Raw genomic sequence first — 13472 nt, 5'->3', positions numbered from 1 at the left:
TCTGGTGGGTCCGTCCAACCCTGCCGAGAAGCAGCCCTGGCTAAGAAAAGTGTGGGGGAAGGTTCCTGGACACTCTATGGCTGTTTTTTTAATGTGGATCGGACGTGCTTATGCATGTTATTTCTCAAACCGGATTGCAGATCAGGCCATTGCCCAACTCTGTAGTCATGAAATTAAATGCGCAAAGAAACGGTTTCCCTCTATGCTAGTCCTTTCACCGAGCTAATTTAATATGGCTGTGGTGAAATACAACTCTCAGCAAAAAAAAGCTGTGGACTGGCTCCGTACCGTCCCTGGCCGCATTCACCTGTCCGCGTGTTTGTGGTTAGGCTGTCCTTCCCAGTAAGTGCACTGGGGAAGGCACGGGTAATGTTGTGAGACCCGTGCTTGTGGAAGGCGGAGACGACACCGGGAGAAACAGTGGCGGCTGGGGACAGAGTATGGACACCCGGCCGCCGCCGGCATGAGGTTATGAAAAGCTTCCGCCTCTGAGCCTGAAAGGCCACATTTCAAGTGAAAGCATCTTTAGAGGACTTCCTGGGAGAAATGATAGTTGAGTAGATATGGTTTCTCAAGTCCTTTCACCAAGCTAAAGAATATGGCTGTGGTGAAATACAACTCAGCAAAAAAAGCTGTGGACTGGCTCCGTACCGTCCCTGGCCACATTTAACCTGTCCACGTGTTTGTGGTTAGGCTGTCCTTCCCAGTAAGTGCACTGGGGGGGTACAGGTAATGTTGTGGGACCCGTGCTTGTGGAAGGTGGAGACGACACCGGGCCAAATAGTGGCGGCTGGGGACCGAGTATGGATACCCGATCGCCGCCGCCATAAGATTGTTGACAGCTTCCGCCTCCACGAGTCTAAAAGGCCACATTTCAAGTGCAAGCAGCTGTCAAAAATTTGGCAGTACAGTATTGCGGCCTGTGGGATGGTGGGTGGCTGGCTGCATACTTGCGCTTGCATTCCAAGGAATGGGGTAGGGACAACTGAATGCTGCACTGGGACAAGGATGTGGACGGTGATTGTTGCAAGTCTGCAACGACAGGTGCATGGCGGGAGGCATCTTCGCATGCGCCAAGGATCACTTATGATGGGCACACTTTTAGGCAGTGACCTGGGAGTCAGAGATTCTTCCAGAGGTCTTCCCCATGCTGTTCCCGTGTCTTTTCAGCACTGTATGCATGTGTCTGATGATGTGTCACACACCACATGGCCAGATAAGGTTGTAAAATGTTAAAATGACATTTCCTGGTGAATGCATTTGTCTTGGTTGAAAGCAATGCAAAAGTGCAAAAACGCATCAAAAACGCTACGTGTGAACATAGCCCAAGGTGTGGAGGAGCATTTTTGTTTTTGGTTATTTATTTTGCCTTATATACAAGTCATTACCCTGGAAAGGATGTTCTTTAACATATTTCCCAGGAAAATCCATTTTGGTTTCGCTTTTGTAGGTTTTATTGTGAGTCGTAAAAATGGCGTAATACTCTGACAATGTTGTTAACAGAAGTGACTTGGTAGTCAGAAATGCTTCCGGGGGTCTTCCCCATGCTGTTCCCATGTCATTTGAACACTGTTCCCATCGATTTGGGCAATTTTTAGGCCCTCTGCAGACCGCCGGGGGGAGCCGCCTGAAAAATGCTCAAGTTTCCCATAGACTTACATTGGGCTCGTTGCTCGGGTCATGCACCCGAGTATTCCAATGTGCTCGACCCGAGCAACGAGTACCCAAGCATTTTAGTGCTCGCTCATCACTACTTACAATGTATGGCAGGGTCAATTTACATGGAGGAGAAAGCCACAAGTAATTCTATACAGCTTTAGTTCTGTGCTCAGGTAGCTAAAGGAGTTATAGGCCCCAATTAATCAAGACTGGCGTACAAAACTGGTCTGCTGTAGTACGATACACCAAAATCATTGAGTTGTGTGCCTCGTATTAAATTTGACTTATCCTTCAGTTGCTTAGTGCCACCACAAGATATATACTCTAGTCCAGAGTACATTTACGCCACTTTTTTACGGTAAATTAGGATGAATTTGTTGTCCGCATTAGGACACACCCTTCCAGTTAAGCTCCGCCCATTTTTAAAACAGTGGGCAGAGCTCTTCGTGGCTAGCGTAAAAATGCCAAAAGTTGTACAGTTTTATAAAACAAAACTATATGATCAGGGTAATATTCTATTGGCAGGAAAAGTTTGGTGCACAGACTTCTGATCTTAAAAGACAAAGACAGTGCATTATTGCTAATGATTCAGGGGCACTGTTAAAGGGAACCTGTCACCATAAAAATGCCGTCCAATCTGCAGGTCCCATAGAGCAGGAGGAAATGAGTAGACTGATATATAGTTTTGTGAAAAAGATTCAGTATAACCTGTGTTTCAGTCATTTCATCCTCTGCTCTTTCTGGGATTTCTGGTCCAGTGGTCTTATCCGTGACTGACACCTATCTCTGTATGCACACTTATACGAAGCAGCCAATCACTGTTAGGACTTCCCACTGGACCAAAAATTCCAGAAAGAGAAAAGGATAAAATGACTAAAACGCTAACTATTCTGAATCTTTAATTCGAAAACTCTTTATCAATCTACTCTGCTCCCCCTGCTCTACAACATGGAGTCTGCAGATTACACTGCATTTTCAAGGTGACCGGTTCCGTTTTAAACTTTCTTCAATTTAGTGGCTTCAGACCACAAAGATGTTGCTACCTAAAATAATGACTTCCCCTTTGTTGCTCAACTAGACCAGTGACCCATTATTACGGCTTTGCATCTTATGAGATATATTATTTATTTATTTTTCAGAATGATATTTTTCTACGGCATTATGACAAAGGTCCTTGTAGGAACAAACTTGGACATTCAAGAGCGTCAGTTATGTGGAACAGAACACAGGTATTTGTTCAGAAATTATTATTATTTATTTATATAGCACCATTGATTCCGTGGTGCTGTACATTAGACAGGGTTACATACAAAATACAAATATCACTTACAGTAACAAATAAACAATAATAGACTGGTACAGAGGAAAGCGGACCCTGCCCTTGCGGGCTTCCATTCTACAGGAATGGGGAAGGAGACAGTAGGTGGGGGGAAAATGTGCACATATTGCCACAGTCAGCAAAATTTCTGGTTGTCTTCAACCCTAAATAACTAACTTTTATTCATCTAAATAAACAGTTCTATTATACTTATTGTAGCCACATTTTATGGATCTAAAAAACAGGTTAAGGTGACCATGTATTCTTCAGCAATAATTTCTATACTGAACTTTAATTGGTGCCAGGCGGGTGCTGCTAAGTTATAGAAGATCATGCATGACCATGCAGTTTCACCCTTACGTTGCGGTAACAGTGTTTTTGGGGGGTTTTTTTGCTGCAATTTAAAAAAAGATTAAGTTTTATCACGATTGGGTCAAAAAAAATATTGCAACACGGCCACAGCTTGTGAATACAGCCTTTGTATAATTCACTAGTAAGATTATAAATTAAATACTGCTTAGGCCGAATTCAGGTGTCTGTTTTTTTTCCTCTTGTATGAAACACTGCCTTTTTTTTTTCTTTTTGTGTGTAAGATTTTACAATCTGTATTGTTTTGTTTTTTTTCTTGTGAATAAAAAAACAAAAACTTTTCAAAGCGTCTATCAACTCCTCCATGAAAAACTGACTAAATCATCTGAGTGCTTGCAGTTTTTTTCGCAGGCTCGTTCATTTGAATGGGCAACTTTGATACACAAATCGGGATAAAATAAGACTAGTCCCCTCCTTATGTGTAGACCATTGGTCCAAAAAAACACCTGAACATCAAACTATACCATTTGATATACAGAGTTAGGGTTCATGCAGATGACTGTATTTTCGGTCAGTGTTATTCTATGGGGTCATGCACATGTCCGATTTTTTTTTTTTTATTATTTCTTTGGACCGAGTCTGACATAGGAAAAAATCACAGCATGCATGATTTGCATCAGATTGCGCTCAACCATGCAAGTTAGTGGGTTCTTAAAAAAAATAAATAAATAAAAAAATGGATCGCACTCTGTCGTAGCCCAAGTGCAGTTCAATTTTCACGGAATGACAGAATGGACAAAATGGAGACATTTTTTTTTTCTATCTTCTACTCATCCAAGAAAATTGGATCACACTCTGATCAAAGTTTGATCACAGTATGATCAGAGTGTAATTAGCATGAGGAGGCCAGTTCTCTCGGATGAGCGAAAATATGGTCATGTGACCCAAGCCTAAGGATCAGGTGTTAGAATTCAAGTGATTTAAGCATCTTTGGAAGAAGAGCCTCAGGAATGGGTGATTGATAAGGTGAGTGTACTTTATTTTAATTATTTAACAGCATTCTGGATGAAAAATATTTTACATCCGTATTTGTAAGCCAATACCAGGAGTGGGTGAAAAATACAGAAGTGGTGACGTGTTTGTATTATAGCTTTCCTCTGATTTGTTCCACTCGTGATTTCTCCTTAGGGAGACACAGCCAAAATTAACCCAGTCCAGAAACAGGTGATTAAAATTAAGAGAATAGGTTAGATAAAGAAATGATTTCGAGTTAGCAATTTTAGCACTGTTTGGAGAAAAGACAACTTGGGATATGTACATACAGTTTTTTTAGGTCTTAAGTGGAAACTGCTTTAGAAAATGTTCATTTGAGGAGAATTTGGAGAAGTTTTATTTTTGAAAAATTTTAGAAGATTTTCTTTGAAATTTCTGTAAGGTTTTTTTTTTTTTTACAGCTTTCTGGAAGGATAATGCCTAGTGGAACAGATTACATCAGGAGCTGCTTCAAAGATGTAATGTGCACTTTATTTTCCACCATGCATTTTTCAAAACCTGAAGCACCCCCTCCCCACAGGCATTTTTGGATTGGACTCATTCCAAAAAACTGCTGTGCTTGTATGCTTAAGAGTAACTTATTTACAAAATATAAATGTATTAAAGACCACTAGAGGAAGCTGTCTTTTATGATTTTTTTCCTTCTAATCTAGGCCTATAAATTGACAGGAGGGCACTAGGCCTATTTTTCTTTTTTCCATAAGCATTGAGTGCATTGAGTACAGTTTATCTGCTAAGGCTTGGTTAAAGTATTTAGTCAGATTTATTAATACTGTTTTAAACTTAGCTTAAAACTAGTGCTGGCAGAAGATGTAAAAATTGAGGCGTGCTTTTGATTTTTGATCAACCACACACCCGGTATGTTAGATTTCACTCAATGAATTGGGTGAGATTCACTGTAAATTCTAGAACAAAATCTGTGCTCAACACATGCCGATTTTGGTGTGGATTTTCAGGCTATTTCAACAGTGTATTGGGTGCACCATGTGGCTTTTTTTTTTTTCTTTATTTTTTAAGAAAGATATATGTAATATTGCAGACTATAGCCCCGATTCATCAAAGTGTTTGTCAGAAAACTGTCACAAAACGCTTTCAAACACAAAGTTGCATAAAAATGTTGTGACCCTTGTTTTCACACGCATTTCAGTCTGCTCCATCAATATGGACGAAACTGGAGAGGAGCTGGGCCGTGACCACGCCTGTCTGACAAAGTCAATAAAAGCAGAATTTTGTGCACCACAAATGTTACTGCAGTCCCTGACTGGATTAACATTTCTGGCGAGGTACGCACCACTAAGAAGATCTGCCAAATTCATTAAGTGGCATGTACTTTTTAATGACTTGAGTGCATCTTATTCCTGCACACCCCGCGTTAAGACTGGTGTACAAAGTGCCAGTCTTAATGAATTGGTGCCTGTGTATATTTAATTTCAGAGATGGATAAGCTCCAAGGATTTATTTTGCTATTTTCGGACATGAATGACTTTTGTATTTCCTTTTTGCCTACATTTAGAATACCGAATTAGGTCTCATGCAGACGTCAGTGTTTCACATCTAGGGTGCTGTTTACTAGGGTTGAGCGAGTATTTTCTGTCCGAGTATGCTCGAGCCGAGCTCCGAGTATTTGCAGCTGCTCGGTGATATGGTTGAATCGCTCCCGTGTGCATGATTTGCAACTGTTTGACAGTTTTATTACATGTGAGGAATGTGTAAGAAATAGACATTCCTCACATGTAATAAAGCTGTCAAACAGTTGCAAATCATGCACACGGGACCGATTTAACCATATCACCGAGCAGCTATAAATACTCGGAGCTCGGCCCAAGCATACTCGGCGAAAGGGTTAATAGAACATACTCGCTCAACACTACTGTTTACCTGTTCATGTTCACGTGTGTGTTTTACGTACACATGTCTGTTTTTTACTGGCATCATGGATGAAAAGTTCCAATAGAAGACTGATCCATGAAAGTCATGGACAGCACACGGATGTAATCTGTGGAGTCTGTGTGCTGTCTGTGATTTAACATTGCAAAGGATAGGAGAACATTTGTCCTTTTATTTTTTGTGTGTAAAAAAATCACTGATGAAATACTGATGGTAAAAACTGCCACACTGATGAAACTCTGATCCAAAACACTGATGACCATAGGATCATTTTTGCGAACATGAAAAAACAGATATCTGAATGTTCCCTTAAAGAGGTTTTCACATGTAGAATGCATATGAAGAGGGATTGCTCGCAGTATAGGTAATGATAAATGTCGAATTGCTGTAACCTTACTACTGAGACCCTGTCCTATCACTAGATTGGGGTCCTAGAGTTCCCCATTCCTCTTTGCTGCATAGATCAAGGATGTACGATGCCACTTTATTCAAAGTCTATGGGACCATGGGAAACAGCTGAGCACAGTACTTGGCTGTTTCTGTCAGCCCCATTGTCTTGTTGATCAACAAAGGTTAGGGTGCTGAGATCCTTGCTGATATCTCAATTAAAGGGACAGATTTTTTATGGATGTGTACTCTACTCATCAAGGAGAACCAAACATGGTGCTCAGATGTGCTCTTCTGTCCCTTTTTAATTAAATAGATTTTTCAGGATTTTGCATTTCTTTTCCAGTAGGTAAATCAAACAATGACACTATTACATTGCCTGTGTTGAATTGGAAAGTCATTTCATGTGAGCAGAATCCTCAAAACTCTAAAGTTTTTTTTTTTTTCATTACAGGTTGTGGGTATCCTTGTTGGCCTAGGTATCATTGCAATTGTGACATCGCCTCTACTGCTTTTAGCATCACCATGCATAATCTGCTGTGTCTGCAAATCCTGTAAAGGAAAAAAGAAGAAGCATACTACAACACCAACTACATAATCCGGACAGAACTTTCAGAGATTTAATTAATCCCTCACTTGGATTTTTACATTCGGGGACTTGATATGAATAAGCAGACTTATATGGGAACAGAAATATTAATAAACAATCTATTTTTTTCGCATTTTACTTTCATGATGTACTTTGTTTTGGAAACTATTTTACATAATGTACAGAGTATTGACATTTTATGCTATATTTCTCTTTTGTTCTTTAGGATACCTATATAAAACTATTTATATTTCAGAGAGGGTAATGAAATCTAGTACAGCACTGTCAAAGGGATTTGGTTTTCATCTGTAATTAGTTATTTTTAACCATATTTTGGGGGGTAATTTCTTTTTAAAATTAGATTTTTTTTTATGGTTTCCTTTGTCAGGAAGATATTTCTTATTGGCAAGAATGTGCATTAATTAGGTTTAGAGCTTTTTCACTGCACAGTATACCTGAGTAATTTAATGGAAAAAAATACAGTTTTTAAGAAAATATTTGTGCTGAATATGTTACATATAGTAGAATAATTATAATATTTTACAATAAATCTGCACTGATGGAGAAATATTACTGTATGTTTTTGTGAATTCATGTATGCAAAATATTCCTTTAAGATTTTTTTTAATGACATTTTAAATAAATTCTGTCCAGATTTGGAAAATTTCTTTTGACTGAAATTGGATTTGTATTTATGCGTAAAATGAAATACTATTATAGTGTAAATTAGTTTTAGAGCAGCATCCCCAACTTAGTCGCCAAAAGCCACATTCTGGTGCCCATGATTTTCTCTTGCGCAAAAAATGGCCCACGTTTCAGAAGTGTGTTTAACCTGATTTTCATCATGATTTGATGATAAAAGCCGAAACACACTGACTACTGGGGGAATATCCGTGTGAAAATCCGTGATGTGCAGGCTTTTGGGGGGAAAAGTTATCAAGGCTAGTTTCAGAATTGGTTTATTAATGGCACTTGGGGTTCAAGAATAATGCCTTTTGCTTGATTCACCAGTTCAGCATGCAGTGTACGCACAGCAAATTAGAGGGTTGTTTAAGTCTGAAAATCACAACTTGTTATAATACTTAGCAAATTATGGATCATGAAAAAGGTTTATTTTTTTTTTGTGGGTTGGGAGGAGTTCTGAAGTGAATATCTAATAACTACCAAAAATGGAATGGGCAGTTGACCCCAGTCTGAAGAGCATTGGAGGAATGCCTTAAATTGGAATGCAAATAAAAAAAAATTGTAGGAACTGGAAAGTAGACAAAATTAAAATTTAAAATTTTGAAGCTTGGATTAGGGACATATTAGCCCCTTCACCCTCCAAGCCTGTTTTCACCTTCATGACCAGGCCAAATTTTACAATTTTGAACAGTGTTACTTTGTGGTAATAACCCTGGAACCCTGATCCCACTGATTCTGAGACTATTTTTTTTCGTGACCTATTGTACTTCATGATGGTGGTAAAATTTGTTCGATATGACTTGTTTTTATTTGTGAAAAAAAGGAAATTTGGCATCTTAAAATTTTCGCCACTTTCTAACTTTTAATTTTTATGCCCTTAAATCAGAGCGTTGCGTCACACAAAATAGTTAATAAATAACATTTCCCACATGTCTACTTTACATCAGCTCAATTTTGGAAACATAATTTTTTTTTTCTTAGGAAATTATAAGTGTTAAAAGTTGACCAGCGATTTCTCATTTTTCCAACAAAATTTACAAAACCATTTTTTTAGGGACCACATCACATTTTAAGTGACTTTGAGGGGTCTATATGACAGAAAATATCCAAAAGTGACACCATTCTAAAAACTGCACCCAACAAAGTCCTCAAAACCACATTCAAGAAGTTTATTAACTCTTCAGGTGTTTCACTGGAAATAATGCAATGTGGAAGGAAAAAATGAACATTTTACTTTTTTTTCACAAAATTTTAATTTAGCCCCAAATACAGGAGAAATTGGACCACAAAATTTGTTGTGCAATTGCTGAGTACGCCAATACCCCATAAGTGGGGGAAAAGTACTGTTTGGATGAATGGTAGGGCTCAGAAGTGAAAGAGCACAGTTTGTCTTTTTGAATGCAAAAATTTCTAGAATCGAGAGCAGACTAAATGTCTCATTTGGAGGGCCACTAATGTGCTTAAATAGTGGAAACCTCCCACAATTTTGGAAACTAAACCCCCTCAAGAAATGTATCAAGTTTGGAGTTTTGAACCCCAATGTGCTTCACAGAAGTTTTATAATGTAAAGCGGAGCAAATAATAAGTCACCATTTTTCCCACAAAAAATGTTATTAGCTCCAATTTTTCTATTTTCACAAGGGTAACAGGAGAAATTGCACCATACAATTAGTTGTGCAATTTCTCCTGAGTATGCCGATACCCCATATGTGGGGGGGGGGACTACTGATTGAGCTCACAGCAGGGCTTGGAAGGGAAGGAGCGCCATTTGACTTTTTGAACTCAAAATTAGCTATAATCATTAGTGAACACCATGTCTGGTTTGGAGAGCCCCTGATGTTCCTAAACAGTGGAACACCCTCACAAGTGATGCCACTTTGGAAACTAGACCCCTCAAAGAATTTATCTAGATGTGTGGTGAGCACTTTGAACCCCCAGGTGGAACCATTGCTGGAATGGTTTGAGGGTGCCATGTCACATTGGCAGAACCCCTGAGGTGTCAAAGCAGCAGAAACACCCTCCATAAGTGACCTCATTTTACAAACTACACCTCCTCAATGATTTCATCTAGGAGTGCAGTGAACATATTGACACCACATGTGCCTCACAGAAATTTATACAATTGGGTAGTGAACAAAGAATAAATAGCATTTTTACCGCTAAAATGTTTTAGCCCAAAATTTTTAATTTTTATAAGGGCTAGTAGGAAAAAATGGAATTCTCAGTTTATTGTGCAATTTCTCCTGAGTGCACTAATACCCTAGATGTAGTCAGGAGCTACTTTTGGGGCATAGTGCATAACACAAGGGAAAGAGCGCCATAATTTAGTGCAGATTTTACTGTTATGGGCTGCGGATGCAATAACATGCTGAGAGATCCCCTGAGGTGCCAGAACAGCAGAACCCCCCCCCCTTCCCCATAAGTGATCTGATTTTACAAACTAAACCTCTCAATGAAGTCATCAAAGGGTTTAGTGATTATATTGACACCAAGGGTGTGTCACAGAATTTTATACCATTGGGCAGAGAAGAAAAAATAATTAAATTTTTACCTATAATCTTTTTATCCCTAGATTTTACATTTTCACAAGGGGAAATGGGTAAAAATGGCACCAAAGTTTGTCACACAATTTCTGCTGAACGTGGAAATACCCCATATGTGGCTGTACAGTACTGCTTAGTAACACGGCGAGACTCTGGAGGGACGGAGCGCTATTTGCATACTGGAGTGCAGATTTTCCTAGAATACTTTGCAGACTCCATATACAGAGCCCCTAAGTGCTAGAAGGGCAAAATACCCCCCTCAAGTGATCCCATTTTGGAAATGATACCCCTTTTGGGAATTTATCTACAGGTGTAGTGGTGATTTGACTGCATGGGTGTTTTCCAGAAACAAGCAGCAGTGGATGTTGCTGAGTTAAAATTGCAAATCTGCTATTGTAGTTCTCAGTAAAGTATGCCAAGCCTGTGCTTCTGGAGACTTGCACCCATAAATTAGGCGGGCTCTCATCGCTACAGAAATGCCAAACGTGTGGACACTAAATGTGGTTTAGGCACACTTTGGGGCTCAGTAGGGAGGGGGCATTTGGATTTGGGAGTGCAGAATTCACGTGACTTCTTTTGGGGGTGAGGAGCCATAGTGCTTTTCCAGAGCCTTTTTGCTACTAGTAACGTGGAAGCCCCCTATTCTTCCGTTAACAGATGACGGACCCGAGTGGGGACTTGCTTTTTTTGTGGATTGAGAGAAGCTTTTATTGGGAACATTTTACATAACGTTTGGGATCACATTTATCCAACGCTCCATGCTGAGCACTTACAGCGGGGTTTCCATCTAAATCTCCAAATGACGTGATATGTGAGATGGAGTAAAGATAATGAGTTCAGATTTGTCCACATTGAGCTTGAGGAAGCGAGAGGAGAAGGAGGATATGGCTGATAGATACGCTGGGATTCTGGACAACAGAGAGCTGACCTCTGGGCCAGAGAGGTAAATTTGAGTGTCATTAGCGTGCAGATGGTCCTGGAAGCAATGGGACTTTATGGGTTGTCCCAGGCCAAGGGTATAGATGAAGAAGAGTAGGGGTCCTAGGACAGCGCCTTTAGGGACTCCAACAGAGAGAGGGCGGAATGAGGAGGTAGTGTGGGAGTGGGAGACGTCAAATGTGCGGTTAGAAAGGTCTTTGACATCAAAGGAAGAGAGGGTTTGTAGTAGGAGGCAGTGGTTAACTGTGGGCAGAGGGCAGGTCAAGAAGGAGGAGTATAGAAAATTGTCTTTTAGCTTTGGCTGTAAGTAAGTCATTAGTAATTTTGGTCAGGGCAGTTTAGGTGGAATGGTGGTGACTGAACCTATGCCAACGCCGCCCATATGACTGGGACCTGAACGCAGCTGGGAGGAATAAAGATAGACCCACGCTGCCGGGAGGAAATTAAGTACTGGTGCCAGACTGGTTTACAGTAGAACGCTATTAACCTGAAGATTAACCCCATATCTGCCGGTTGTGGTAAGACTACTCGCTCTGCCGCTTCCGGAAGTAGACTCAGGAACCGGGTTTTCTCAGCAGGCTTTATTATATGGCATAAAGCCCTGCAACTTCAGAAAACATAAACACAGCCTTACTGGCAAAACGACAAAACAAAAGATAAACGATAGCACAGTCCATATGTACTGTATGTGGAACTCGCCCACACAGGGTGTAGTTCCAGCCTTCAGCTCTGTCCTGAGCTGAAGCTTTCTCAGTCTGGAGACCTTGCCTCTCCAGACCACAACATAGAAAAAAAAACAGGACTTAACATTTGAACTATGCTCAGCCACACCCTGAGGGGAGGTATGGTGAATGACGTCCCTCCCATCTCTATGTCATTCACATAAAACTGCAACCTTTTAAAAGAGTTAACCCCCAGCATATAACATGCTGGCAGAAATTCAGTAGGTCTCAGTTCACACAGGAGAGCAACCTGAGTGACACATACTTCCCCCTCATATATCACACCAGTGACTCGGTCACAAGGTTTATAGCGTTTTTCAGGTGACAGGTTCACTTTAAAGAGGATTTATAGCTGGGCCCACAACTTGCCGGGACTTGCATACTACTGAACTTTAAGAGTTATAGCTCTACTACGCCTAATATATCATTTTAATTACTGTTCGTGTATACATGTACAGAACAGAATAGCAAAGGATTTGCTAAGCCCCTAAAGCAGAAACTACCATTTTTTAAGGCTCTGATCTATATGTCGGAAGAATATACCAGAAGTATTTCTTAACGTTTACCTCCAAGTTGTGCCACTACATAGTTAGAGAGTAGTATACATTACATCTTGGCCACAATACAGAACAAAACCTGAAAATCCGGCACTGCAATGTAATATGGTATTTCCATAGCTCCCAAGCATCCCAGATTCAGCGATACTGTCCCAATATGAGGGCTCAGTCCCGCCAGGTCAGGGCTTTGCCCTGACTTCCAATGCTCACCTATCTCCGATGTCGTCATTACTCCATGGCTCCTCAACCTTCTTAAGGGGCGGGGACGTATCGCTCTACTCTGACATAAATGAAATAATTTTCTTCTTGTTGATTCAAATATAGAGAGCGGTGGCTGTAACCGTGCCCCTGGCTCTGACTAACAGTAGCTCAGCATTAGGGCCGACTATCAGTCACTCCCGGGGAAATGGTTATATCCACCACTCTATACATAGAGCGGTGACTGAAACCGAGCCGGCGCTACCCCTGTGACTAAATGCCGAACACTGCCAGGGGGAATAAAGTTCCTCCTGGCAGCGGGGCTCCAAGTGCGGGCTCTGGGCAGGTTCAGAATGCTATTAACCTGCAGATTAACCACATATCTGCAGATTAATAGCATTTTATCATGTGACAGGTTCCATTTAATCAGCAATTTTTTATTGTTCCAACAAAATTTACAAAACCAATTTTTTTAGGGACCATATTACATTTGAAGTGACTTTGAGGAGCCTGTATGATAGAAAATACCCAAAAGGGATACCATTTTAAAAACTGCACCCCTCAAAGTAATCAAAACTCTATTCAAGAAGTTTATTAACCCTTTAAGTACTTCACAGGGATTAAAGC

The 13472-nt window shown here is 40.4% G+C and overlaps 1 protein-coding gene across 1 annotated transcript in view; it reads left to right on the top strand.

Moving 5' to 3' along the window:
• Positions 1 to 7870, top strand: part of RNF144B (ring finger protein 144B) — a 100573-nt gene extending 92703 nt beyond the window's left edge. The window contains exons 7-8 of the mRNA XM_073678838.1: positions 2799 to 2888; positions 7068 to 7870. Of these exons, the coding sequence (XP_073534939.1) occupies positions 2799 to 2888; positions 7068 to 7211 (234 nt within the window). The 3' untranslated portion in view covers positions 7212 to 7870. The remainder of the gene's footprint in view (positions 1 to 2798; positions 2889 to 7067) is intronic.
• The last annotated feature ends 5602 nt before the right edge of the window (positions 7871 to 13472 follow it).

This window comes from Phyllobates terribilis, unplaced genomic scaffold (genome assembly GCF_046119375.1).
Source record: "Phyllobates terribilis strain yellow unplaced genomic scaffold, ASM4611937v1 Scaffold_4__5_contigs__length_816908805, whole genome shotgun sequence".
Classification (NCBI taxonomy): domain Eukaryota; kingdom Metazoa; phylum Chordata; class Amphibia; order Anura; family Dendrobatidae; genus Phyllobates; species Phyllobates terribilis.
The sequence above is the reverse complement of the archived record's forward strand: the minus strand, read 5'-3'. Positions and strand labels throughout refer to the sequence as shown.